We start from the raw sequence: 27,858 nt of genomic DNA on the forward strand, positions 1-27,858 counted from the left end.
GCAATTTGGAGGGATTTCGCTGCCTATTTTACCTGGTGCAACTTAAACAGCAAATGGATGTGTGTTTGCTTTGTATTGAAGAGGCTGTGTTCACATTTGTTTGCTTATACGATGCCCATCAGCATAGCTGCCTCCAATTAAGGTTGTATCCAATGACTTTTTTGTTTCTTTGTTCATTCTTGGGATGTGGGAGACTCTAACAACATTTATTGAAAATGCCTAGTTGAGGACATTAAGATGTCCTGGGGCTGAGATGATTGACCTCCAACAACCACAACCGTCTTCCTTTGTGCTAAGTGTGACTCCAGCCAGTGGAGAGTTTTCCCCCCCCGATTCCCATTTTATGTAGAACTGAAGTCACGTGATAAGGATAGCAGGTTTCCATCCCTGAAAGATGTTACTGAATCAGATGGATCAGGCAGGTTGCGTGGCCATTTCTTTTCTGGTACTAGCCCACAAATTACCAGATTGAAGTCAAATTCACAGCTTGCTGTGTTTCAGTTTGAACTCCGGTCCTCGGCTAGTTTGTATCAACCACTAGACTTCCGTACCAGTTACTGTCACAACAGTGAGTGCTATGTGGGAGGGTTCTTTCTTTTTAAGGAGGAACCAAGGTGAAGGAACAGGCCAAGGTAGAGGAAAATTAAGAGAGAAGTCGAGCGATTGGGCGATGTTTGACTTGGACGTTAAAATCCTGATAGTTTTGAGGTTGTTGGAAAGAATGAGAAGAGACTGCGTGACGAGTCTCGATTTCAACAAACTGGGAACGGAGGGCAGAAGGTGTAGAACGGTGCATTTGGAGCATGCAAGGAAGAGGAGAGAGCGTTCAGCGAAGTTCTGACCGCCATAGTATGATGAGATAAAAGCAAGAAAGACTGCTGCAGAGAGAGAGGTGAGAGGGCTTGTCTTTCAGATGACTTGCTTTTTCCTGCACCCTATTATCGAGGAGAAATGGAGTGTTTGGAATAAAAGAGGAAACCAAGGTTCTTGGAGGCAACTTTAGCTATTGAGATGCAATTTAATGCAATACATGTGCATATATATTTTATATTACGTAAAAAAAGTGTATATTTTCTCTCCTGAAGGCACTAACTCAAGCTGGGGTTCAGGTGCAAGGTAACCAGGCACACTCTAGTACCTAATGTGAGTTTCCGAGTCCACACATTGACAGACCTGTTGACCATGGGGCATGGAACATTTCACACTCAAGCCCATTCCTGTCTTCGCCCAACGAATGTACACATGTTGCTTTCTATTGGGGGTCACTCAAGGGGCTGATTTCACCCCCCTCCAGTGTAGGCACTCTGACACTATTTGTAGTGCTTCCCCTTGGCCTCAGCTGAGATCAGCTAATTTATCACAGAACGAGGATCGAGCCTGAACCTTCTCTATGACTCAGTACCACATTGGGTGGTGCACTTATCCACATTGGCTCCACATTGCAATTTACTTCGAAAAGATTGTAGACAGAATTTCTGTGTCAGCTTGAAATAGTTTTTGAAGCTAGTCACTGCTTATACTCTTTTTTTTGGTAAAATTTGTGCTTTGTTTTTTTAGCTGAGTTATTTGAAGGTGTTTGTGAATTTCTATTTGAATATGCGAGTGGAAATGTATGCAGAGCTGTAACAAAGAAAGCCTTCAAATGTAGATGTGAAAATACCTTATTTGTTTTCTTTCAGAGTACGAGAAAATATGGGCACTCAAAAGACCAGTGCCACTTTTAATGGTATGGTAAATGCATATAATGAAAGAACTTGTTGCGATGTTCTTTTTTGGGGGAAGAAGTGGGAATGCTGAATAAATAAATGCTTTTTGTACGGAGTGGTGAAGGGACAAGTTTGGAGCAGGGCTCATTTTCCTACTAACTGGTGTTTTGCATGGAACTCACATTTTTTTCAAGTTGATGGTCTAAATGTTTCCAGCTGTTTAAAGCCTATGAATAAAGTTTAAAAAAACAAAAAAAAACAATGCACGTCTCATGGAGTAGCAACATTTTGGACCATTACATTGAATTTTTAAAAAACTTTTGTCATTCTTGGGATATGGGCGACGATGGTAAGGTTGCATTTATTGCGCACTCCTAGTTGCCTTGGCAAGGTGGTGGGCCTTCTCCTTGAACTGCTGCAGTCCTTGTGGTGAGGGTGCTCCCACAATGGTGTTAATCTGGGATATTGACCCAATAATGTTGAAAGAACTGCGATATATGTCTATGTCAGGATGGTGCCTGACTTAGAGATGACAGTGCTTCAACCAGGGGTCACAGGATAAGGGGTAAGCCATTTAGGATAGAGATGAGGAGGAATTTCTTCACCCAGAGAGTGGTGAACCTGTGGAATTCTCTACCACAGAAGACAGTTGAGGCCAATTCATTAAATATATTCAAGAAGGAGTTAGATATATTTCTTAAGGCTAAAGGGGATCAAGGGATATGGGGAGAAAGCAGGGACAGGATACTGAATTTGGATGATCAGCCATGATCTCATTGAATGGCGGAGCAGGCTCGAGGGGCCGAATGGCCTACTCCTGCTCCTATCTTCTATGTTTCTATGTAATTTCCTCTGCAAGCCACACCCCATTCAATAATTCACTGTGACTGGTACCATGAATTGTTGAAGCAGAGGCTTTACCCAGAAGCCTGTGCAGTCTGCCCCCTGCAAGTCACATGATATGATGTTTGAACCTTTTTGAAGAGTATTTCTTCCCTTTTTGTTTTGGCCAGGAGAGAGGAGGGAAGTAACTAAATTGCAGTTTCTTTCCTTCAGTCCAAAAATCCTCTGGGTAAAGGTTTGAGTATTGGAAGGTTATGGAGAAAGGGAGGTGGTTTAAAAATGATCTAAGATGATGTGTAGTAATAGAATGGAGCTGATCATGTGACATTGCATGAAGTTTTTTTATGGGAAGATGCAAACTCCTTTCCAGCTTCTTTCTCTCCTTTTTCCCTGGTCTGTTATGTGGCTAGTCTGAAAATTGGCTTCCAGGCCTTCCCAATGTCCCTTTGTTGCACTTGTTCTTAAGAGATCTCCAGCAATGCATCTCACACCCTCCAAATTTTTATTCCCTCTCTGGGAAAGCAAACCGCCTTTTGCTGGATTGCAGTGGAGTTCATGAATTTGGTAACATGCGAGATTGACTTGCGTCCCAACATTCCACATCAACACAAACCCCCATTGATAGTTGCCCCATTGATAGTTGCCCCATTGCATCATATGAATTTAGTTAGAAAACCCACTTTTCAGTTCTAAAGTGGCCAATGGAAATGTGAGCAGTCTGGGAATCCATCTTTGGAGATTGGCCATTTGTGGTCTGAGGGCATCTTCATCTCTTTTTCATTGTTGCTTAAGAGCTACTGCCAGTATATTACAATTGCTATTCGCTGCCTGGAGTCCATTGGACTCTTCCATAACCCCACAACATTGTGACAGTGAATCACTTGATTTCCTCCATCATTCGCTTGATTTGGTTACCTTATCCCACGAGTGACTACCTGACTAATGATGAGAGTGGACCCTTCCCCTTCCATTCTACCTGACCTCCTTAGCCCATGTATATCCTGCAATCAGGACAGGAGGGAGATGCGAGCGCCGGACTCTCCCAGTGCCTCTGAGCCACGTGGAGATGACTATCCTTTATTTTACTTTTGGCAGACACTAGCCTGTGAGACCAAGAACTCTGTAACCCAGGAGATGGACCCTGTATTTCCTAACTGTTGTGAACACAGGAGGGTCACCTCAATCAAGTTACAACATTTAGATTATGCATCAGTGAATTGCTATTTGCACAAGTACAACTGAGGTAGAGCAGGAGCTGATTAGAATTTACTAGTGTGAAATCTGGTTAGAAAAGTTGAATTGAACTGCAGAAAATGTGACCCCCTCCACAGTAGAATCCATTCCTGTCTAGGAGGGTGAGTGCATGATTGGGTGTCCCACTCCCATGTCTCTGCCATGTTGCTCCATGCCCAGCTACCAGCGAGTGTTTGCAGGTGACTGTCCCTCCAATTACATCTCTCCTTGTGGGGAATTGCCTGGCCCCCAACCCACTCCATATTGATATGGTACCATGGGTATGAGGCACTCCACAGTGTAGTGCTTTGGAGCTCGAATGCCTTCTGCGACCACGCTAACCCAAAGAAGCGCTTATTTTAAAACGTTCCCTACAAGGTTTCCACTTTTTAAATACTTTTTTTTCATCCTTGGTGTGTAGGCATCGCTGGCGAGGCCAGCATTTGTTGCCCATCCCTAGTTGACCTGACTGAGTGGTGTGTTAGGCCATTTCAGTGGGCGTTTAAGAGTTAACCACATTGGTGTGGTACAGCAGGTTTCCTTCCTTAAAGGGCATTAGTGAACCAGTTTTTTTACAGCAGTCCGATAGCTTCATGCTCTCTCTTACTCATTCCAGCTATTTATTTCATAGAATCATAGAAATTTACGGAACAGAAGGAGGCCATTTGGCCCATCATGTCTGCACTGTTTGTCAAAGAGCTAACTAGCCTAATCCCACTTTCCAGCTCTTGGTCTGTAGCCTTGCAGTTTACGGCACTTCAAGTGCATACCCAAGTACTTTTTAAATGCAATGAGGGTTTCTGCCTCTACCACCCTTTCAGGCAGTGAGTTCCAGACCCCCACAACCCTTTGGATGAAAAACGTTCTCCTCAACTTCCCTCTAATCCTTCTACCAGTTACTTTAAACCTATGCCCCCTGGCTATTGTCCTCTCTGCTAAGGGAAATAGGGCCTTCCTATCCACTCTATCTAGGCCCCTCATAATTTTATACACCTCAATTAAGTCTCCCCTCAGCCTCCTCTGTTCCAAAGAAAACAATCCAGCCTATCCAATCTTTCCTCATAGCTAAAATTCTCCAGTTAGGCAACATCCTGGTAAATCTCCTCTGTACCCTCTCTAGTGCAATCACATCTTTCCTGCATTATTTGTAGATTTTTTTTTTCAAACTGAATTTAAATTCTCAACCTTCCAAGATGGGATTTGAACTTGTGTTCTCTGGATTATTAGTTGCAGTAACATAACCACTAAACTACCATACCCTTACTGGACCCTTTGGAGGATTGGAATAAAAAAATTGCTAAATGTAAAATTGAAAGTTGTGAATTTATGTACAGTACATTTTTGGCTGTGCAAGCATGAGTGATTTTAGAAGGCTCCTAATTCTAATACGCTCAGTTTAAAAGTAGTCAGTGCAGTCTTTGCTGATCGCCAGATTTTTAATCCACAGACTCTGTGCTTACCTAAAGCGACAAACCGCATTGCAGCGGCTCGCTGTGCATCAGAGATTGCTTTCTCTGTCCATTCTTGATGATATTTTTAAAATGAGTTTCCAGAGTGGCTTCTTCCAGGAACTCTCCAATCTGGCAACTATGCGGTTAGTAAGCATTGTGTGTTCTGAACAGTTCTTTTATTCTTCAACTCCTGTAGATGTAATATCACAAAGCAGCAGTATTTTGTACCATGGAGCAGGGGATGTTGGTTTACTATACACTTCTTCTCTCACTCGCTGAGTCCCCAATCTCAGCCATGCTGTTTTTCCCAAGAAAAGGGACAGGAAAAGACCAACTGATGCATCCAGCCTTTCCCGTCCTGACATGACCTAACCTTCATACGCCATCAACCCTATCCTACCTTAGGGAGGCAGCAAGTGGGAGTCGGGCTATTATTGCATTGAAGGAGTGAAGCAGAGGGAGACTCGCTCCTAGGCCATTATTGTGTATCTCCTACATCCCCTAGCAGCTAGTTTGAGAATGATAACCTCTGAGCAGGTTACCTGTCTAAACCCCCCCGGCTGTGGATGATGCAACCAATGAGGAGACCAAAATGGTGTAGGCCTGAAACACACCATCACTTAGGGAAAAAAAAACATGATCTGCAAAAGAAAGGCTTAGGTATTTAGAAAGCTGATCAAATCTGTCGGTAATCAAAGGGCTATGATCTTCATAGCGACAAATGTTCACAATTTTTTCACTGTATAATTGTGGCTTATTTTGTTTCCCATTTGCTCTGATTCTTCTCTCCTTACAGTCTGCTCACTGTGCCCCCTCCAAGCAGTAGGCTGCCAACTTCACCACGACTCCTTGTTGGAGCCACTCCATCGTTTGGTACCAGGGGACACAATTCAAGAATAAATGGAGGGTGTAGGGCTGACACTCGTCCCTTTTCCTAAGCCAGTATCTCTTTTTAAAGCAACCTGTCTATAGTATCTTGAAGCAACAGTGCTCTGATGTGGGTTCACCCTCCGCTTCTCCTCCCACGTGCTCAGTGGCCTATTTCAGCCATGCTGGTTTTTTTTTAATGAAGTAAACAAGCAACAAATGTCCAGTTTTCTCCAGTTTTGTGGTTGGTTTTTTGGTAGATTTTTCTTTTCCGGGTATTGGAGTTTATAGTCAAATATCAGTATCTGATCAGTTCAAACTATTCCTGTGGCTACAGAGCCTCATAGTGAAGTTCAGCAACACCAACAAAGAGAGGGGCAGCCAGATCCAGGAATTAAGTGCTGCATCTAACTCTATAATGTTTAAACAAAAAGCTGGCAAATAAGCAGGGAGGCATGCTATCAGAGGAGGAAAGGTGTGGGGGGTGGGTGTGGTGGTGGGCAGACTCTACTGAAATAAATGCACTTTCTGTACCAGTTAAATATTGAGATCACACAATAGCTGAAATAATTTGCTTTGTATATGAGAATCCCAAAGCCACATCCCCACAGCTTCCCCCTGTGTTCATTTTCGGACTTGGCAAAATCTGACAACCCTTGAAGGGAGGGAGCTTGAAGGGCAATATTGTCCTCCCTCCCTCCCTCCCTCCATCACTTTTGTTTCCATGTGTGTGCCTAACTGAGAGTTGACAATGCGCCCAACTGAGGCAAGCACGCAAGTTTGAGTGATGGCGTTTCTGACACTCAAATGCTGTTTCTATCTGGTTTGAGGCTGAGCTATCTTTTATCCTTCATTATATATTTTTTTAAATATATAAAACACTTTAAAACTATTAACAAATTTGCACTTCATTCTAAAACTGCTCTAATTATGTGTTCATATAACAGTGAAATCCCATCTGATTGGGTGCTCCAGTGTATGTGTGTTTGCTGGCTAATGTCGTGCTAGCATGCAATCATTCTTTGAACAGAAGGAAACTGAGAGTACACAGTGACCTGTAGAAGTAATGAGCCATAGTGCATAGTTGGCTGCATGCCCCTCCATGAAATGTTTTAACGCTGAACACCTCACATAAGAACTGCAGCCTCTTTCAAAGCTTTCCATTACTAACCATACATTGTCCTTGTGCTATTTCTAACCTCTGCTGTCTTCAATTAGTGCTTCCATGTAACATTTGAGAGCTGTCACTGTGAAGTCACAGAAGCATAAATACCTGTGTTAGTTTGTGTTTTTGCTTTATAATAGTCTACGTGTTTCTGTCGTATTTGCGTTCTAGGTTTGAACTGTTGTAAGTTGAAGATTTGGAGAGAAAAAAAATACTTTTCTTAACTGGAAATGCTTTGCTTTTTTTTTCTTTCCTCCCGTCTACATCATTCCAGGAGCTGCTGTCAATCTTACCCTAGTTACGCCTGAAAAGGCCATCAAACTCGCTGCAAATGACTTCTTCCGTCAAATGCTCTCCAAAGATGGGTGAGTGGAAGGTTCTTTTGACAAATTAAGACAAAGATGAAGGTACTGCGGGCGGGGAGGAAATGTGTAGTTAAACATAGCAGCCAAAATTTGATGCTGCTGACTAACTGACTGCTTTGGAAACCATACATCAACCTCTTCATTGAGTGTAATTCCAAGCATACCACTAAAAATATTGGGGATTGTAGAATTATCTCAGCTGGCTCAGATTTCAGCAATGAACACGTTTTGTAAATATTATTTGTTTTAATGTTAAATATAGAAATAAAACATCCACATACAAATGCTCCAAGTTATGAAATTGCACCTGAATACCATGCCAATGCACTCGGACCACATTACTTCACTGGTGTGTAAAGGTTTCCTGCCTTTATGTACTTTTCACCACTTTAAACCATCCCACTTGGACTTTCCATGAGGCCCTATTTGATTAATATACATGTCGCTTATGGATGCCAGGTTCAGCCTGGGCGCAGTCCTCTGACACTGGGGTTGAAGGGTGCTTTGGGTTGTCCTAAATGTTAGCAAAGTCGCAATTCATGTGGCTTAAAAAGCATGACCAAACAGTTGCCCGAATTTCATGGCATGCAACGGAAGGACTTCCTCTGGTCCATGTGCAAAATGTGCAGGATCTAAGCTGTGAGATGGACTTCTGACAATAAGTGATTGCAAGAAGGGACTTGCACTGACCTGTCACTCAGCACCCTAGAGGTGGCGTCGGCTTTACACTATGTCTCTTTGCCAAAGTCCTTGAGGATCTGGATTAAGCAGTTGATGGTGCGTAAGCCTGGTAGACGTTGGACTTGGATATCAGGAACATCAAGGTAGCTGGCATGTCAGAGGCTGCCCTGACTGACTAGGTCTTTCCACCACCCTGAAGGTAGATGTCCATCACGTAGCTGATGAGGAAACTAAGATTTATGACCGCATCTATTGGAAGGTGTTACCTGGAGGCTACATGTTTTGTATCTGGGGCTTAGTGCTTATCAAGTTTGGGTTGGAGAGGCAAATAACTGCTGCTGAAGCACTTCCAGTTGGTGGAGTCATCATTCAGTGAGGTATAGGATGTGCCCATGCTGTAATCAGGATGATAATGGCAATGCACTCACACATTTTATGATGAGCTATGCAATTCACCATACCACTTGTGAGGAGCTCCTGGTACCTGCTGTCCACCTCACAAGGACTCAAAACCTGCACTCGTTAGTGGTCCAGTGATTGGCTTATGACTATCTCCTTGCGGCTGGAGGTTAGATGGATTTCTTTGGCGTCAAAAGTGGCTCCAAGATGGCATGCATGAAATTTTGCAACCAAGTCAAGTCTCTGTGACAGACTCAGTAATCCAATATCTGAGCCGGGCAGGCCTGCAGCATTCCAGGGCACTGTTGGTGATCAATGAGCCTCACTAATGGAACCTGGAAAGATAGACCTGTCACTGGAGGCTGGGATTCTGACCACTCAGTTCCAGATAACCCAACAGACCAAAGCCCTAATGGGGTGGTCCCAGCTGAAGAACCATTGGGAAGCCTACCAATGACAACACTCGCGCATGATGTGTGGTTTTAGCTGGTTAGAGCCCAGCAGTACACTTGGGGAATCCCGAAACTCTGACTCTGCCAGCTTGCACCGAACTCACTAGCCTTAAGTAAGTGAGATGTGCCCCTACAGGGAGAGATTACACACTCCATATAGAGAAACCCTATAGATGGGTGTAGATTTTGTATGTTTTGGAGTCTTTTTAAATATGCTAATTTCCACATGCATCAGCCACCCAGCTAACCCCCCCCCCCACCCCCAAAAAAAAAATGTGCGAACTCCCAAATTAGGTCAAAAGACCCGACTTTCTCTTGGGGACCCCAGATGGTTGTAACTCAGAGCAAATATTTTCATTTCTAGCAGTAGCATCTCCTGGCTCAGATAAAACTCTCAAAATGACAGTAACGCCCACTGCAGCAAGGCTTAATAAGTGGTGTCGGATACTTTGTCTTTCATAGGTTCTTAAAAACCTTGATGTGTTGTTTTGTAATGAACTAAACGATTTTACTGATCCAAATAATGTGGGTTCTGTTTGAAGGATAATGAAAAGCTAAATGTTTTTATAGCTTTGAAATAAAACCCCATTCTTTTGCTAGATCTAGCTTCATTTGGTGGTTATTCTTGTTTTAACCTTGCAGACAATCAAAGTCATTTGCAACTCTGGCTGACTCAGATCCCTATGGAGAAGCCAGCAGATGCTCTTACACGTAATCACTGTGTATGGATGATGACTGTTTCCGATATATGAGAAGCAGGTGACTGGGGGATGGGAGATACAGACTAGCACGATAAAGCAGTCTCTCTCTCTCAAATCTGACCACGTTTTAAAAAAAAAAAAAATCATGCTGTTTAATTTTCCAATGTGACTTAGTGGAATGGTCCATGTCTTGTGGTTTACCTGTAGAGGCCTATAGTTTAACCTTCGGTACTTGCTTTCTATTGCATGACTAGATCAAAGCTGAATGTCACGTTATCCTTTCCATTGAAGATGCAGCAGCCTTGTGGCGTTGTACAGAAAGCAAATCTGAATTAATTAATTTCTTGGGATGAATTTGTGTAGCAGACCTTTGAATAAAATTCCCAGGAAATGTGCCCAATACTTAACGGGGAAGGAAATAGTCGCTTCTCTACATAAATTGACCTTTGCTGTTGTAGCTTTTAAAAAAAAAAATTTTAAATTATTTTATATCAAAAAAATGTAATCTTGGGAGTGGATCTCTGGTGCTGTCGTTTATTGGGGCTAAAATCAGCTGACAGTCAGCTTTTGAAGAGCAATGAAAAAGTACCAGAGGACGCTGGTCGACGTCACAAATTTAGCACATTGCCAGAAAGAGTCATTTGCGCTCCTGCATGATGGAACCAAACTGGGGTAATGACTTTACCCAGCATGATGCCACCAAATTAAATGGTGACAGCAAGGACCTGCTCAGATTGTTTTTCAAATTACTTGTATAATTTTTTTAGGCGCGGGTCTATCAATAAGGAAGTGTTTACATGGAATATTTTATGTTTCCCTAAACTTGCTTTCCCCATTAAATATAATTGTTTAAAAGAGATAGGGGATGCATAATAGGCAGTTTAAGACCTCTTAAACTAGTAACTGCCAGTCGGTCATAATGTCATTCTTGTGTGGATAAAATACTAAGGTCTTCAGTTATGCTGTGCACACATTTAATGTTCAATTATTAAAAGCAGACTAATGCCTCAAGACAATGGAATTTCATACAAATGCATTAAGCATTTGTACATTAATATTTATGCAGCATAACTTCAAGTATTTTACTTTTCCTACTGCGTATTCGGTTCATAAATAGATATGGGGATAATTTTATTTAAATAAATGTACTTATTTTTAATTGGTTTTATTGAGGATTATTGCAAGCACCTCCTGATGCCTCCCCCATAGCTTTGGGGAGTCAGGAGGTGAGACACTCACTACAGAATTCCTAGCCTCTGACCTGCTCTTATTGCCACAGTATTTATGTGGCTGGTCCAGTTAAGTTTCTGGTCAATGGTGACCCCCAGGATGTTGATGGTGGGGGATTTGGCGACGGTAATGCCATTGAATGTCGAGGGGCAGTGGTTAGACTCTCGCTTGTTGGAGATAGCCATTGCCTGGCACTTGTGTGGCGCGAATGTTCCCTGCCACCTATCAGCCCAAGCTTGAACGTCGTACAGGTCTTGTTGCATGCGGGCATGGACTGCTTCATTATCCGAGGAGTTGTGAATGGCACTGAACACTGTGCAGTCATCAGCGTACATCCCCATTTCTGATCTTATGTTGGAGGGCAGTTCATTGATGAAGCAGCCGAAGATGGCTGGGCCTAGGACACTGCCCTGAGGAACGCCTGCAGCGATGTCCTGGGGCTGTGATGATTGACGTTCAACTGTGCTAGGTATGACCCCAGCCAGTGGAGCGTTTCCCCTCCGATTCCGATTGAATTCAGTTTTGCCAGGGCTCCTTGATGCCAGACTCAGTCAAATGCTGCCTTGATGTCAAAGGCAGTCACTCTCACTCCTACTCTGGAATTCAGCTCCTTTGTCCATGATTAGACCAAGGCTGTAATGAGGTCGGCAGCCAAGTGATCTTGGCGGAACCCAAACTGGGCATCAGTGCCACTTGATAGCACTGTCGATGACACCTTCCATCACTTTACTGATGATTGAGAGTAGACTGATGGGCGGTAATTGGCCGGTTTGGATTTGTCCTGCTTTTTGTGGACAGGACATACCTGGGCAGTTTTCCACATTGTCTGATAGATGCCAGTGTTGTAGCTGTATTGCAACAGCTTGGCTAGAGGCACGGCTAGTTCTGGAGCACAACAGCCGGGATGTTGTCGGGGCCCATAGCCTTCACTGTATCCAGTACGCTCAGCCGTTTCTTCATTTCACGTGGAGTGAATCCAATTGGCTGAAGACTGGCTTCTGTGATGGTGGTGACTGGTATTGATCATCCACTCGGCACCTCTGGCTGAAGGCCCAGTGTGATGAAATATTCCATTCATCACTGCCTGTGACTGTGGTTGGTTTCAGGTTTCCCCTCACCATTGTATTGCCTGTGACTGTGGTTGGTTTCAGGTTTCTCCTCACCATTGTATTGTATATTGGAATGTATGGAATGTGTTGTGTGTAGGGCTCCGCCCCATACCTGGCCTCTATGTAAGCCAGCTCAGTCTGGCCTCATATCCAGTACTGCAGAGCTCCAGATGGAAGATACCTCTCTCCACTGCGTGTTATCTTCTAAGTTAATAAAAGCCTTGTTTTGTTTCGCTAACATCGAGTCTCGGGATTATTGAGGCACATCAATTTTATTAACTTATTTTTCAACACAATGGATCAACTCCTGAAACCCGAACGTTTGGATTTGGATCAGCATGCTCCGGACGCATCAGCACGCTTCGGACACTGGTTTATGTGTATGGAATTCTTCCTGGACAATTCCGCAGCCGTCAAAGACGCTACGGACGCTGCGAGTATGAAACTCGGAATTCTGCGGAATTGGGTAAGCCACCGGGTTTACCCCCTCATCCAAGACGCCGACACGTACCTGGCCGCCTGCGACATCTTAAAGGCGCATTACCAGCAGCCTACGAATGAGGTGTATGCTAGGCATCTGCTCGCCACTTGCGCACAGCGACCTGGGGAATCGGTGGAGGAGTTCCTAGGCACCCTGAAAATGCTTGGCAAAGACTGCAAGTGCCGAGATGTAAAAGCCGCAGTGTACACCGACGAGCTTGTTCGCGATGCCTTTATCACAGGCCTCAGCTCCACTTACATCTGGCAAAGACTGCTGGAAAAAACGGGATTGGACCTGAAACAGGCTGCGGACACCGCGCGATCCCTGGATGTGGCCCAGAGAAACTCGGACGCCTACTCTTCAGCCCGCGCCGTCCACGCCGCCACGTGTGCACCAAGGGCGCCGCCATCTTGGAAGGCATCTTCCCCGCCCGGCAGCCCGACACCGTCGGGGCCCCGCTCTCTCCCCCCCAGAAGCCCTACGACAGCCGCGATGCGTCGGGGACCCAACTGCTACTTCTGCGGGCAGCCAAAGCACACCAGAAACCTGTGCCCGGCGAAAGGCACCACCTGCTTTAAGTGTGGTAAGAAGGGGCACTTCGGGAAGGTGTGCAGAAGGAACCCCGCCGGAAAACCAAAACCCGCCACCGCCGCGTGTGCGCCGTGGGAGCGGCCATCTTGGACGCCATCTTGCCCGACCTCGTGGGGTCCGCCATCTTGTGAGCAGACAGCGTGGACGCCATCTTGTCTCGATCAGGGCCCTACAGTGGCATCGGTCACAGTGGACCAGACCAGGCCCCACCCGCTATCCAAATAAATGGTGGACATCGAGGTAAACGGGTGCCGGGTTAAATGTTTAATTGACAGTGGAAGCACGGAGAGTTTTATCCACCCTGAACTGGCACAACAACTCTCCCTAAAGGTGGTCCCTACTCGGGGTACCATCTCTATGGCTGATAAAACCCAGACATCGACCATTCTGGGTTACTGCACGGTACAATTGTCCGTTAACGGGACGGTATACGATAATTTTAAAGTATTAATCATGAAGAATCTATGCGCGAGCGTGATCTTGGGCCTGGATTTCCAGTGCAACCACCAAAGCATCACGCTCAAGTACGGTGGGTCCCAGCCGCCCCTCACAGTGTGCGGCCTGGCTACCCTGAAGGTAAAGCCGCCTTCGCTATTCGCGAACCTTACCCCTAACTGCCGGCCAATAGCGACCAAAAGCAGGAGGTACAGCTGGGAGGACAGGCGGTTTATCGCGACCGAGGTAGACAGGCTCCTGAAAGAGCGCATTATTGAATGCAGCAATAGCCCGTGGCGCGCCCAAGTGGTGGTGGTAAGGGGTAGCGAGAAGAAACGGATAGTGATCGACTATAGCCAAACGATCAACAGGTACACCCAACTAGACGCCTACCCGCTACCCCGCATATCAGAAATGGTGAACCAAATCGCCCAATACCGGGTGTTCTCCACCATCGACCTCAAGTCAGCGTACCACCAGCTCCCTATCAGACCAGAGGACCGCCCGTACACCGCCTTCGAGGCGAACGGACGCCTCTACCAATTCCTCAGAGTCCCCTTTGGGGTGACGAATGGGGTCTCGGTCTTCCAGAGGGAGATGGACCGCATGTTCGATGACCACCGCTTGCAGGCAACCTTCCCCTACCTCGACAACGTCACCATCTGCGGTCACAACCAGCAGGATCACGACTCGAACCTCGAGAGGTTCCTGAAAACCGCACAAAAACTCAACCTCACCTACAACGAGGACAAGTGCGTTTTCAACACCACGCGCCTCTGCATACTAGGCAGCGTGGTGGAGAATGGGGAAATCGGACCAGACCCCGACCGATTGCGCCCCCTACGGGAGCTGCCCCTGCCCAACACTCCCAAAGCCCTGAAAAGGTGCCTGGGGTTATTTTCTTATTATTCCCAATGGGTCCCCAACTACTCCGACAAAGCCCGCCCCCTCTTGAAAGCATCCTCTTTTCCGCTCTCTGCTGAGGCCCACGCCGCCTTCAAAAGCATTAAGCAGGATATTGAGCGGGCCACGCTACAGGCAGTGGACGAGAACACTCCATTTCAAGTGGAAAGTGATGCATCTGACTTTGCCTTGGCGGCCACCCTCAACCAGGCGGGGCGGCCCGTAGCTTTCTTCTCGAGGACCCTCCAAGGGCCCGAGATCAGACACTCCTCCGTGGAAAAGGAGGCCCAAGCCATCGTGGAGGCAGTGCGCCACTGGCGCCACTACCTAGCCGGCAAACGCTTCACCCTACTTACCGACCAGCGGTCGGTAGCGTATGGTCAGTAATAAACAGAGGGGGAAGATCAAAAATGATAAGATTCTTAGGTGGCGGATCGAGCTCTCCACCTTCGAGTATGACATCATTTACCGGCCAGGGGCCCTTAACGAATCCCCAGATGCCCTCTCACGAGGGATGTGTGCCAGCGCCACCGGGGACCGGCTACAGACCCTCCACAACGACCTCTGCCACCCAGCGGCCACGCGGCTGTTCCACTTCATAAAGTTCTGCAACTTACCCTACTCGATTGAGGAAGTTCGGTCTCTGACCAGGAACTGCCGCACTTGCGCCGAGTGCAAGCCTCGGTTCTACCACCCTGATAGAGCCCACTTAATCAAAGCTACACGGCCCTTTGAGCGGCTCAGCTTAGATTTCAAGGGCCCCCTCCCGTCCGTCGACCGCAATGTTTACTTCCTGAACATTGTGGACGAATACTCCCGGTTCCCATTCGCCTTCCCCTGCCCAGACATGACCAGCGCCACGGTCATTAAATGCCTCAACAGCCTGTTCTGCCTGTTCGGTATGCCGAGCTACATCCACACGGATAGGGGGGCGTCCTTCATGAGTGAAGAGCTACGCCAGTACATGCTGTCCAGGGGTATCGCCACGAGCCGTACCACCAGCTACAACCCCCGGGGTAACGGTCAAGTGGAGCGAGAGAACGGGACAGTATGGAAAGCAGTCACCCTAGCTCTAAGGACCAAGGGCCTCCCTATCTCCCGCTGGCAGGAAGTCCTCTCAGATGTGCTCCATTCGATACGGTCGCTATTGTGTACTGCCACTAATGCCACGCCTCATGAACGAATGTTTAGCTTTCCCCGGAAATCCACCTCGGGCGTATCCATGCCGTCATGGCTCTCCACCCCAGGTCCGGTATTCGTGCGAAGGCATGTGAGGGGCCATAAGACGGACCCTCTCGTGGAGCCAGTGCACCTACGCCACGCCAACCCCCAATACGCGTATGTCCGGCACGCCGACGGAAGGGAGGACACCGTGTCAATAAAAGACGTCGCCCCAGCCGGTAACGACAACAACCACGGCAATAGCAGCAACAACGACCACAGCAACTCTTACCCACCCACTACTCTTTCATCACCCCCGGAAGAACATCGACCAACGGCACCCCCACCAACTACCCCTTCAACAACCCTGGCGGCACCCCCGGCAGAGACCCAGGAGGCCACCGGGGACACCCAGCCGACACCCGCGACACCACAACAGCCACGTCGGTCGCAGAGGACTACCAAACCCCCGAACAGACTAAATCTATAGAAGGGGTGAATGTGATGAAATATTCCATTCATCACTGCCTGTGACTGGTTGGTTTCAGGTTTCCCCTCACCATTGTATTGCCTGTGACTGTGGTTGGTTTCAGGTTTCTCCTCACCATTGTATTGTATATTGGAATGTATGGAATGTGTTGTGTGTAGGGCTCCGCCCATACCTGGCCTCTATGTAAGCCAGCTCAGTCTGGCCTCATATCCAGTACTGCAGAGCTCCAGATGGAAGATACCTCTCTCCACTGCGTGTTATCTTCTAAGTTAATAAAAGCCTTGTTTTGTTTCGTTAACATCGAGTCTCGGGATTATTGAGGCACATCACCCAGACTGGCAACTATGTCCTTCAAGTCAGTAGCGGTGCTACCGAGCCACTCTTGGTGATGGACATTGAAGTCCCCCACCTAGAGTACATTCTGTGCCCTTGCTACTCTCAGTGGTGTTCAACATGGAGGAGTATTGATTCATCAGCTGAGGGAGGGCGGTAGGTGGTACTCAGCAGGAGGTTTCCTTGCCCATGCTTGACCTGAAGCCATGAGACTTCATGGGGTCCAGAGTCAATGTTGACGACTCCCAGGACCACTCCCTCCCAACTGCATACCACTGTGCCCACCCCTGGTGGGTCTGTCCTGCCGGTGGGACAGGACATACCCAGTGTAATGTGCTCAACGCACTGACACGGGATGTATTCCTTCAGCCATCAACACGAGGCTTCTTTATTCATTTCCTTTCTCTGTTTACTCTCCGTCGCCCCCTACCGGGGCGGAGGGTAACTATCACCACACCCAGGGATGGTGATGGAGGAGTTTGGGACATGAAATGTATGATTCTGAGAGTATGACTACGTCAGGCTGTTACTTGACTAGTCTGTGTGACAGCTCTCCCAATTTTGGCGCAAGTCCCCAGATGTTAGTGAGGAGGACTTTGCAGGGTCGACTGGGCTGGGTGTGCCGTGGCCGACGTCGATGCCGGGTGGTCCATCCATTTTGTTTCGTAGTGGTTTGCTAGGCCATCTCAGAGGGCAGTTAAGAGTCAACCGCATTGCTGTGGGTCATATAGGCCAGACCAGGTAATGACGGCAGATTTCCTTCCCTAAAGGACATTAGTGAAGCAGATGGGTTTTTACAGCAATCTGATAGTTTCATGGTTACCATTACTGATGCTAGCTTTTTTTAAATTCCAGATTTATTTAATTAACTGAATTTAAATTCCCCAGCTGCTATGGTGGGATTTCAACTCACATCTCTGGATCATTAGTCCAGGCCTCTGGATTACTAGCCCAGTGACATTACCACTATGCTACCATTCCCTGTGATGATTGACCTTCAACCACCACAATCATCTTCCTTTGTGCTAGGTATGACTCCAGCCAGTGGAAAGTTTTACCCCCGGCCCCCACTGACAGCATTTGTAGCGCCCTTACTGCTGTTCCAAGTGAGATCAGGGAACTCGGTCAGACTTCAGAGTACCTGTGACTCCGAACCAAACTGGGGTAAATGCAATTACCCAGAAAAGCATTGCAGTATTAGCATTGTTGGCATGTGCATTTGGCCGTGGAATTTTCTGGATCCTTGCTGCTTACAGCTGATCCTAAACACACATTGTTTTTTTGCATCTCCTACCTAAAGGTTTAGGTTGCGGAATGTCATGAAGTGTCTGGCAACAGATGTGCTGCTTCAGGCACGGAACATAATATGCTGTATTTTTATCATGAATCAAAACCATACAATATTTGGAGGCAGCAAAGTCAATCTGACAGTATTTAATAATGGATTACTACTGTAACTTGACTGGTAATGTAGAGCATTTAATAATTTATCTTTGGAATCAAAGGGATTTGAAATTATATAATTAAGTGTTATAAGTCTGAGTTTCCGTGTGTTGGTGGAGGGGAGAGGGTCCCAAAATGAAAATCTATATTGAGAAAAATGCAATTAGTTATACAAATGGCTGATAGAGGAAGGACTGTGGGATTGACATCAATGGAAATAAAAATCAGGAAAGATGTAAAACGGGCTGCCGACTCACCATCACCATCACTATCGTACAAAGTCAAGATCTACCCTTTGTGTGTAGTGGGCGGATTCCATGCAATGACTAACTTGGTAATAATTCTTCTAAATTCAGAAATATGGCTAATCATATTGAATGCCAGCGGGGCACAGAACACCTCTTGGGAGGTTTTCTTTGAAATATAATGGCCCAGAAATTCGGGTCGGGGGCTTCCCGCGGGTGCAAGCCCCCGACCCGCACTTACCTTGCGCGCTGGCAATTGAGCTGCAGGGCCCCGTGGAATTCCGCTCCGGGGCCTGGCCCAGCTGCCGGCGCGCTGTGCTTGCGTGTCCCAGGGGCGTAGTTAGTGCGATGCGTCCCCTGGGATCACGTGGGCCATGGGCAACCAATCGGCGCAGGGAAAAGCCCATTCATAAGTAGTGACAGGAAGACCTGTCAAAACTTATAAATAATACGGCCCCAAAATAGTGGTAAACCTTCAAATAAATTTTTAAAAATCACACTTTTTAAATAAACTATAAATTACATTAAATAACTATTTTAAACAATAATTTAAATTTTTGAAAAAGATAATTTTATATTCAAACGGGGCTAAAAATAAACTTACTTTGCTTTAAAGTATTTAAAAATAATAAACCTGTGGGGAAAAAATGTTTTAATTTTAATTAATTGACCACTTACCTTTTAAAATGCAGGCCTTACGCCTGGTTTTTACATTTCTAAAATCTAAAGACTTACCGTCACGGGAAAAACCTGTAATAAAAAAAAACAACCAAAAAACGTAAGTTCAAAGCGCACGTGCAGACTCCCCCGCGCACGCGTTCGACCTCTGAACCCCTTCGTTCAGAGGAACGGAAGTGCCGGTTTCCCGCGCATGCGCAGTGCAGGCAAGAAACCGGCACTCCCATCGGGCCCACGCGTGAGTACCTCGTGCGTACTCACCCGTGGAGACCTGAATTTCTGGGCCAATACTGACATAGCAAGTGACTAGATCACAAAATCATAGCAATAAGGATTATTTTGGCTTATTTTGACTGGCTTTAGTGTTGAAAGGCTCAGAGATAAGTTCAACCAATCTATTTGGTTAGGTTGGCTGGATAAGGGAGGGTCTGTGCTGAGTTAGCTGTTCTCAGCCTGGCCAGCAGTATGGGTGTTACAATTGGCATCAGTATCCTTGGGCTACAGAGTAGAAAGATATCAGCCAGGGTGCTTGCCTGACTTCTGATCATTACCCAGTAATCATGCTAAAGTGTGTGTGTGTGTGAGATATGTGCCCCACATGACTGAATAGCTCACCTACACTCGCTAGCTAATAAGTGGACGATAGCAGCTGTAGAAAATCCACCGTTAAAGTTGACTGATTAATTTCTTAAGGGATTTCTCCGATGATATAGCCATGCCGTGTCATATCCCAGACTTTTGTAGAGAACAAGCTGAGCATTAATTAACACTGGCTGAATGCCCTCCTGCTGATTGTCGAGGCATACACTTGGGCTTCTCACTCGGCACTGCAGTGATGTGTAAATCCTGTTCTGCAATTATATCTAAATTAGCATGCAGGAGGAAAAACTCTGAGGCAGCATCTTATGGCCCATGTGTTCTTTAGTTTCTCTGCACATTAGCGACTAATGGGAAGTGTCATCAGATCTACATGGTTTTCAAAAGAATCCTAATCAAAAACTTAGACGGCAGTATTCAATAAAATCCCAAACCTCCCTGCCTTTCGACAATGTAAACAAAAATAACTTGTGTACAGGAAACTCTCGATTTACCGGCACCTAAATAACCGGAAATCTCTGTTAACCGGCAAAATTCAGGAGTAGGATCAGGTAAGTTTTACTTCATATTAGTGGCCGTTCCTGGATCTGTGGCTGTGTAACCGGGGTTCCTGCACCTGTTGCTAAGCAACAGGGATGCTTGGTCTGTGGCCGGAGTTCCTGCACCTGTTGCTAAGCAGCAGGGAAGCCTGGATTTGTTGCTGTGTACGGAGCTCTCGTACCTTTTAACTATACCTCTCAGTAATCCGGACTTTTTGATAAACTGGCACCACGCTGGTCCTGTCGGTGCCGGATAAAAAAGAGTTTCCTGTAGTTTCCTTTTTCTTAGCTCCCTCTTGTCGTGAGGTCGAACCGGATACAGATAAGCCTTCAGAGAATTGAAACTACCATTCACCAACATCACTCTGAGTAGCCCCCACATGTAAAGAGAGCGGAAGACCCACCCCCTCTATATAGATGCACACAATTCTCAGGCTCGGATAGGTAATGGATGTAAAAAAGGGACGCCTTGCTTATGGGAAAATTTTAAGGTTTCCTACCCATTGTTCAAGTTGCCCAATGCATGTAAGAACTGTATTCTCACTGGGCAGTATTGTCCTATATTGTACTACAGTTTTAGTGAAGTGTTCACTTGCGAACAAGGTCCTTGCCATCCGTGAGCTTATCGTGGATGATTGCATCGACATCATGGCCCTGATGGAAACTTGGTTGAGGAGTGATGGCACCTTACCCTTAAATGAAGCCTCCCCGCCTGGCTCTACCTTCTACCACCTGCCCCGCTCAGACCGCCATGGTGGCGGTGTGGCTCTCATCACCAAATCACACCTTGGTCTGTCTCCTCCTTGGAGCATCTCGCCTTATTCCACCGCTCTCACCTCTCATTTAAAATTCTCATTCTCTACCGCCCACCCAAGTACCATAAAAATTTTATTACCGCGATATCTTCACTGCTTTCCTCCCTTAGCCCCTGCACCGAGCAACTTCTCATCCTCGGTGATTTCAACCTCCATCTCAATTCATCATGCTCTCTCTCTCCTCTGAGTTCACTGGCCTCCTATCCTCCTTTAATCTCTCCCTCCATGTAAACTCCCCAACCCTTACTCACGGCCACCCCCTCGAACTTGCCATCTCTCATGGCCTCGCTACTCCCATCGTGTCAATCGCAGATAAGGCCTTCTCTGACCACTTCCTCGTAGCGCTCTCCACCCACATCCCCCTTCCACACCCTCCCCTCCACGCCCCCCCACCCCGCCAACCCTACTTCCTTCTGTGTCTGCCCCTGGAAAAAACTCTCTCCCAACTTTATTACAACTGCACTTATGAAATCCCAACTGTCCAGCCTTTGGCCCTCCATTCACCACGACATTTCTGCAGCAACCGATCAGCTTAACCACACCCTCACCACCGCCTTTGATGCCCTTGTCCCTATTAAAACAATTACTCTCTCTCACCCTGGCCATTCCCCCTGGTACCGCCCTCATCTTTGCTCCCTTAAATCCAAGGGACGCAGACTTGAATGGATATAGCGGACAACTGGTTTAGCCATTCACCGCCAGATCTGGCTGGACCACATAAAGCACTATCGGGTCCTGCTCTCGTCTGCCAAAGTTGCTCACTATTCCAGAGTCATTCTGGAATGCAAAGGTAAACCCCGCTTCTATTCTCCATTGCTAACTGTCTTCTTAAACTTCTCTCCTCTGTCTCCTCCACCGTCGCCTCTGACAACAAGTGTGAGGAGCTCATGAACTTCTTTGTCTCTAAGATTGAGACCATCCGTTCAGCTGCCTCTGCCACTTCCCTTCCTTCCCCTAGCCCACCGGGCCAGACTTCCTCTATGGTACCCCCTTCCCTAGCCCTGAACTCGCATCTTTCTCCAGTTTCTCTCCGATTTCCCCTCATGACCTCTCCATGCTCATCTTGTCTATGAGACACACTTTCTGCTCCCTTGACCCTATTCCCACCAAACTGCTGACCACCCAACTTCCTTTTCTGGCTCCCATGTTAGCTGACATTGTTAATGGCTCTCTCTCCTCAGGTACTGTTTCCCCTCTCCCTCAAATCTGGCGTCATCACCCCTCTCCTCAAAAAAACAACCCTTGACCCCTCCGTTCATGCAAACTGCTGCTCCATCTCCAACCTCCCTTTCCTCTCCAAAGTCCTTGAACGTGTTGTCTCCCAAATCCATTCCAATCTTTCTCGCAACTCCATGTTTCAGTTCCTCCAATCAGGTTTCCGCCCTTGCCACAGTACCGAAACGGCTCTCGTCAAAGTCACAAATGACATCCTTTGTGACTGACAAAGGTAAACTATCCTTCATCATCCTTTTTGACTTGTCTGCAGCCTTTGTCACAGTTGACCACTCCATCCTTCTCCAACACCTCTCCACCGTCGTCCAGCTGGGTGGGACTGCACTCGCCTGGTTCCATTCTTATCTATCTAATCATAGCCAGAGAATCACCTGCAACGGCTTCTCTTCCCACTCCCGCATTGTTACCTCTGGTGTCCCCCAAGGATCTATCCTTGGCCCCCTCCTATTTCTCATCTATATGCTGCCCGTTGGCGACATCATCCGAAAACACAGCGTCAGGTTCCACATGTACGCTGACGACACTCGGCTCTACCTCACCACTTCTCTCAACCCCTCAACGGTCTCTAAATTGTCAGACTGCTTGTCCGGCATCCAGTTCTGGATGAGCAGAAATTTTCTCCAATTATATATTGGGAAGACCGAAGCCATTGTTTTCGGTTACCCGCCACGAACTGTATTCCCTAGCCACTGACTCCATCCCTCTCCCGAACATCTGTCTGAGGCTGACCCACACTGTTCGCAACTTGGGTGTCATATTTGACCCTGAAATGAACTTCCAACCACACAGCTGCGGCATTACTAAGACCGTCTACTTCCACCTTCGTAACATCGCCCGTCTCTGCCCTTGCCTCAGCTCATCCACTGCTGAAACCCTCATCCATGCCTTTGTTACCTCTAGACTTGACTATTCCAACGCACTCCTAGCTGGCCTCCCACATTCTACCCTATGTAAACTTGAGATCATCCAAAACTCGACTGCCTGTGTCCTAACTCGAACCAAGTCCTGTTTACCCATCACCCCTGTGCTCGCTGACCTACATTGTCTCCTCGTTAAGCAACGCCTCGATTTCAAAGTTCTCATCCTTGTTTTCAAATCCCTCCATGGCCTCGCCCCTCCCTATCTTTGTAATCTCCTCCAGCTCCACAACCCCCCGAGATATCTGCGCTCCTCTAATTCTGCCCTCTTGAGCATCCCTGATTATAATCGCTCAACCATTGGTGGCCATGCCTTCTGTTGCCTAGGCCCTAAGCTCTGGAATCCCCTGCCTAAACCTCTTTGTATCTCTACCTCTCTTTCCTCCTTTAAGACGCTTCTTAAAACCTACCTCTTTGACCGTCACCTGCCCTAATTTCTCCTTATGTGGCTCGGTGTCACATTTTTTGTCTTGTACTCCTGTGAAGCGCCTTGGGACGTTTTACTATGTTAAAGGCGCTATATAAATACAAGCCATTGTGTAGAAAGGGATGCTGGAAGAGCTTTCTTTCTGGTGAGCCAATAGAAACTCTAGCCAGTTGGTTTAATAGGTTCAGAACTGCCACTTTTCAGCTTAAGTAAGAAAGAAAGACTTGCATTTATATAGCCTTTCACGACCTCAGGATGCCCCAAAGCACTTCACAACCAGTGAAGTACTTTTTGACGTGTAGTCACTGTTGTAATGGAGGAAACGTGACAACCAATTTGGAGGCAGGCCCCACAAACAGCAATGAGATAATGCTGTTTATTGAGGGAGAAATATTGACTTGGACACGGGAGAACTCTCCTTCTCTTTGAATAGTGTCATGGGATCATTTACATCCACCTGCGGAGGTAGACGGGGCCTTGGTTTAACGTCTCATCCGAAAGACGGCACTTCCGACAGTCCAGCACTCCCTCAGTACTACTTCTTATCGTGTCCACGAACAGTCTATACATAGCCCAGCCAGAACTGGACACATTTTTGCGCCTTGTTGTTGAATTCGGCAAGATCTGCAACAGTGCAGGGTTCCTCTAACGATGGACATTGCAGGAGATGTTGCATAGTCTGTGCCTCAGTTCCACATTCACAAGTTGTCGGGCTGGTTGAATATCCCCATTTGCTTAGTGACACCTTTGAGCAACCTACACCGGTCCTAAGTCTGTTAAGGCACTTCCAGGTTGCCCAGTTGCAATTAGCTCCTGGGGGAAGGCTTTCATCAAGTAAAATTTCCATCGCTGGGGGTTGTTCAAGACTGGCGAGCTGGTCTTTCCACAAGGCGATGCGGGCTTCAGATGAGGTTGATTGTAATGGACAATGCTGTTCATGAAGCTCTTTCTTGACTTTAGGCGGCTGGGTGTAGGTGTATGACAATGCAGAGGGTGTCTCTCATCTGATGTTTGACGGAGTCGTTCTTTCTTGCTGGCTACCGTTCTTCTTATATCAGGGGGAGCGATACCCGCCAGGATATATAGGCTGTTGGTGTTTGTTGGTTTTAAGCAACCTGTGATAAATTGGCAGCTTGCATTCAGAACGGCATCCATTTTCTTGGCATGAGTAGACCTTTCCCATGCAGGGCAGACGTATTCGGCAGTGGAATAGCAAAGAGCAAGTGCACTGGTTCGCAATGTTTTCGGGCTTGTTCCCCATCTTGTGTTAGTGAGCTTATTCAGGATGTTGTTTCGTACGCTCACTTTTGCCTTTGTTTTCTCGATGTGGTTCTTGAAGGTGAGGCATCGGTCAAGGGTGACTCCTAAGTAGATAGGGTGCTCGCAATGTGTCAGTGTTGCTCCACACCGGGTTACTTTCAGCTGGCGTTTGGCTTCACGGTTTCTGAGGTGGAATGCACAAACTTGCGTCTTTGATGGGTTTGCGCGAAGGTGGTTTTCTTCATAGTAGGATTTTAGTCCCTCCAAGGCCTCAGAAAGCGTTTTCTCCACGGTGTTAAAATCAGTGCTTTGGGCAGTGACACAAGCCATCAGCATATATAAAACGGCTTGTATCACCGTCTATAGGTTGGTCATTCGTGTAGATGTTGTACAGCAGCGGTGCAAGCACGCTTCCCTGAGGAAGACCATCCTTCTGAATACGCCACCTGCTGCGCTTCCCACCTAGTTCAACATAGAACCGGCGATTCTGAAGCATGCTTTCTAACAGCTCTGTTAAGTGAATCTCTTTTGTCATCTCTAGAATCTTGCAGAGGAGATGTCTATGGTTCACTATCGTATGCTGCTGACAGGTCTACAAAAACAGCACCTGTTACCATCCCTTGCTCAAAACCATCTTCGATGTGTTGTGTGAGGTTGAGCAGTTGGCTTGTTGTTGATTTGCCGGGGCGGAAACCTGCTTGCTCTGGAATAATCTTCTCATCTACAGTTGGTGCTATCCTATTGAGTATCAGGCGTTCAAACAGCTTATAGGTGTGGCAAAGCAGTGAAATTGGCCGAAAACTCTTAGAATCTGAGGGATCTTTTCCAGGCTTTAATAGTGCTATTACATGTGCCTTCTGCCAGATATTAGGTAGCTTGTGTGTTGCCAGACAGTGGTTGAACAATTGTAGGAGCCATTTCTTTGCTTTCTGTCCAAAATGCTTTATCTGCTCCATTGCTATGTTGTCAAGACCAATTGCTTTCCCGTGTTTTAGACTAGATATATCAGTTTCCAGCTCTTCCATGGTGAATGGTCTAGTGAAGCCAGGATCATCGCTGTACTTCTTCCTATCTAGTTGTGCTCTTGGTTGTTTCTTGTTGATTTTTCCATTTAGGAGCAACTGGCGTGCAACTTGGTTAGCAGACACATTTGGATGTTGGGCAGCTTTCTTGGGATCACCTCCAAGTTTGCGTATGAGAGACCATGCCTTCTTGCTGTTTTTTGTAAGATCTGTTGTCTCTATCAAGGTGTTCCAAGTGTTTTGACGTTCTTGAGAGATACTTAACATCACCCTCTCAGTACTGAAGTGCCAGCCTAGATTATGTGCTCAAGTCTCTGGAGTGGGCCTTGAAACCACGACCTTAATGCTACCAACTGAGCCAAGACTGACGCCTTAGTGCTGGGTTGTGTTTTTTGAAGCTTTTATCTCATGCCCAATTGCAATATAATTTATAAGATCACCTGCCTTTAAGACCACTTGTTTGTCATAACAAATTTCAGATCCCTTCAAGGAATATATTAATCATCTCTAATTAATCTGCAAAGACCATCTGTAGTCAATCCTGTTGAATTGTCAGAAGCTTCAAATGCATGACCCAAGCTGTTGAGGAAAATGCAATTCATATTTAATAGTCAATTATTTGTGCTTGTCATGCTGAGAGATGTCAGTGCTAGGAATGGAACACTCTTGGGCATTTTATTTATTTATTCGTTCATGGGATGTGGGCGTCGCTGGCAAGGCCAGCATTTATTGCCCATCCCTAGTTGCCCTCGAGAAGTGGTGGTGAGCCGCCTCCTTGAACTGCTGCAGTCTGTGTGATGAAGGTGCTCCCACAGTGCTGTTAGGGAGTTCAAGGATTTTGACCCAGCGACGATGAAGGAACGGCAATATACTTCCAAGTCAGGTTGGTGTGTGACTTGGAGGGGAACTTGGAGGTGGTGGTGTTCCCATGTGCCTGCTGCCCTTGTCCTTCTAGGTGGTAGAGGTCATGTGTTTGGGAGATGCTGTCGAAGAAGCCTTGGCGAGTTGTTGCAGTGCATCTTGTAGATGGTACACACTGCAGCCACGGCACGCCGGTGGTGGATGGGGTGCCAATCAAGCAGGCAGCTTTGTCTTGGATGGTGTCGAGCTTCTTGAGTGTTGTTGGAGCTGAACTCATCCAGGCAAGTGGAGAGTATTCCATCACACTCCTGACTTGTGCCTTGTAGATGGTGGAAAGGCTTTGGGGAGTAAGGAGTTGAGACACTCCCTACAGAATACCTAGCCTCTGACCTGCTCTTGTTGCCACAATATTTATGTGGCTGGTCCAGTTAAGTTTCTGGTCATTGGTGACCCCCAGGATATTGATGGTGGGGGATTCGGTGATGGTAATGCCGTTGAATGTCAAGGGGCGGTGGTTAGACGCTCGCTTTTTGGAGATAGTCTTTGCCTGGTACTTATGTGCCACGAATGTTACCTGCCACTTTTCATCTCAAGCCTGAATGTCATCCAGGTGTTGCTGCATGCGGGCATGGACTGCTTAATTATCTGAGGAGTTGCGAATGGCACTGAACACTATACAGTCATCAGCGAACATCCCCACTCCTGACCTTATGATGGAGGGAGGGTCATTGATGAAGCAGCTGAAGATGGTTGGGCCTAGGACACTGCCCTGAGGAACTCCTGCAGCGATGTCCTGGGGCTGTGATGATTGACCTCCAACCACCACAACTATCCTCCTTTGTGCTAGGTATGACTCCAGCAAGTGGAGAGATTTCCCCCCGATTCCCATAGACTTCAGTTTTACTCGGGCTCCTTGATGCCACACTCGGTCAAATGCTGCCTTGATGTCGAGGGCAGTCAATTTCACCTCACCTCTGGAATTCAGCTCTTTTGTCCACATTTGGACCAAGACTGTAATGAGGTCTGAAGCTGAGTGGTCCTGGCGGAACCCAAACTGGGCATCAGGTTATTGGTGAGTAAGTGCCTTGCATCCTGACTCCCCAAAGCCTTTCCACCATCTACAAGGCACAAGTCAGGAGTGTGAGGGAATACTCTCCACTTACCTGGATGAGTAAGTGCTGCTTGATAGCACTATCGATGGCACATTCCATCACTTTGCTGATGA

General features: G+C 46.8%; 1 protein-coding gene across 2 annotated transcripts in view; it reads left to right on the plus strand.

Annotated features, from left to right (window-relative positions):
• Window positions 1-27,858, plus strand: part of slc25a22a (solute carrier family 25 member 22a) — a 146,519-nt gene that overhangs the window by 83,973 nt on the left and 34,688 nt on the right. For both annotated transcript variants that reach the window (XM_086007645.1, XM_086007646.1), the window contains exon 5: window positions 7,540-7,630. In XM_086007645.1, coding sequence (XP_085863771.1) covers window positions 7,540-7,630 — 91 coding nt within the window. The remainder of the gene's footprint in view (window positions 1-7,539; window positions 7,631-27,858) is intronic.

This window comes from Somniosus microcephalus, chromosome 15 (genome assembly GCF_052327205.1).
Source record: "Somniosus microcephalus isolate GS21.2 chromosome 15, FLI_Smic_1.0, whole genome shotgun sequence".
NCBI classification, from domain to species: domain Eukaryota; kingdom Metazoa; phylum Chordata; class Chondrichthyes; order Squaliformes; family Somniosidae; genus Somniosus; species Somniosus microcephalus.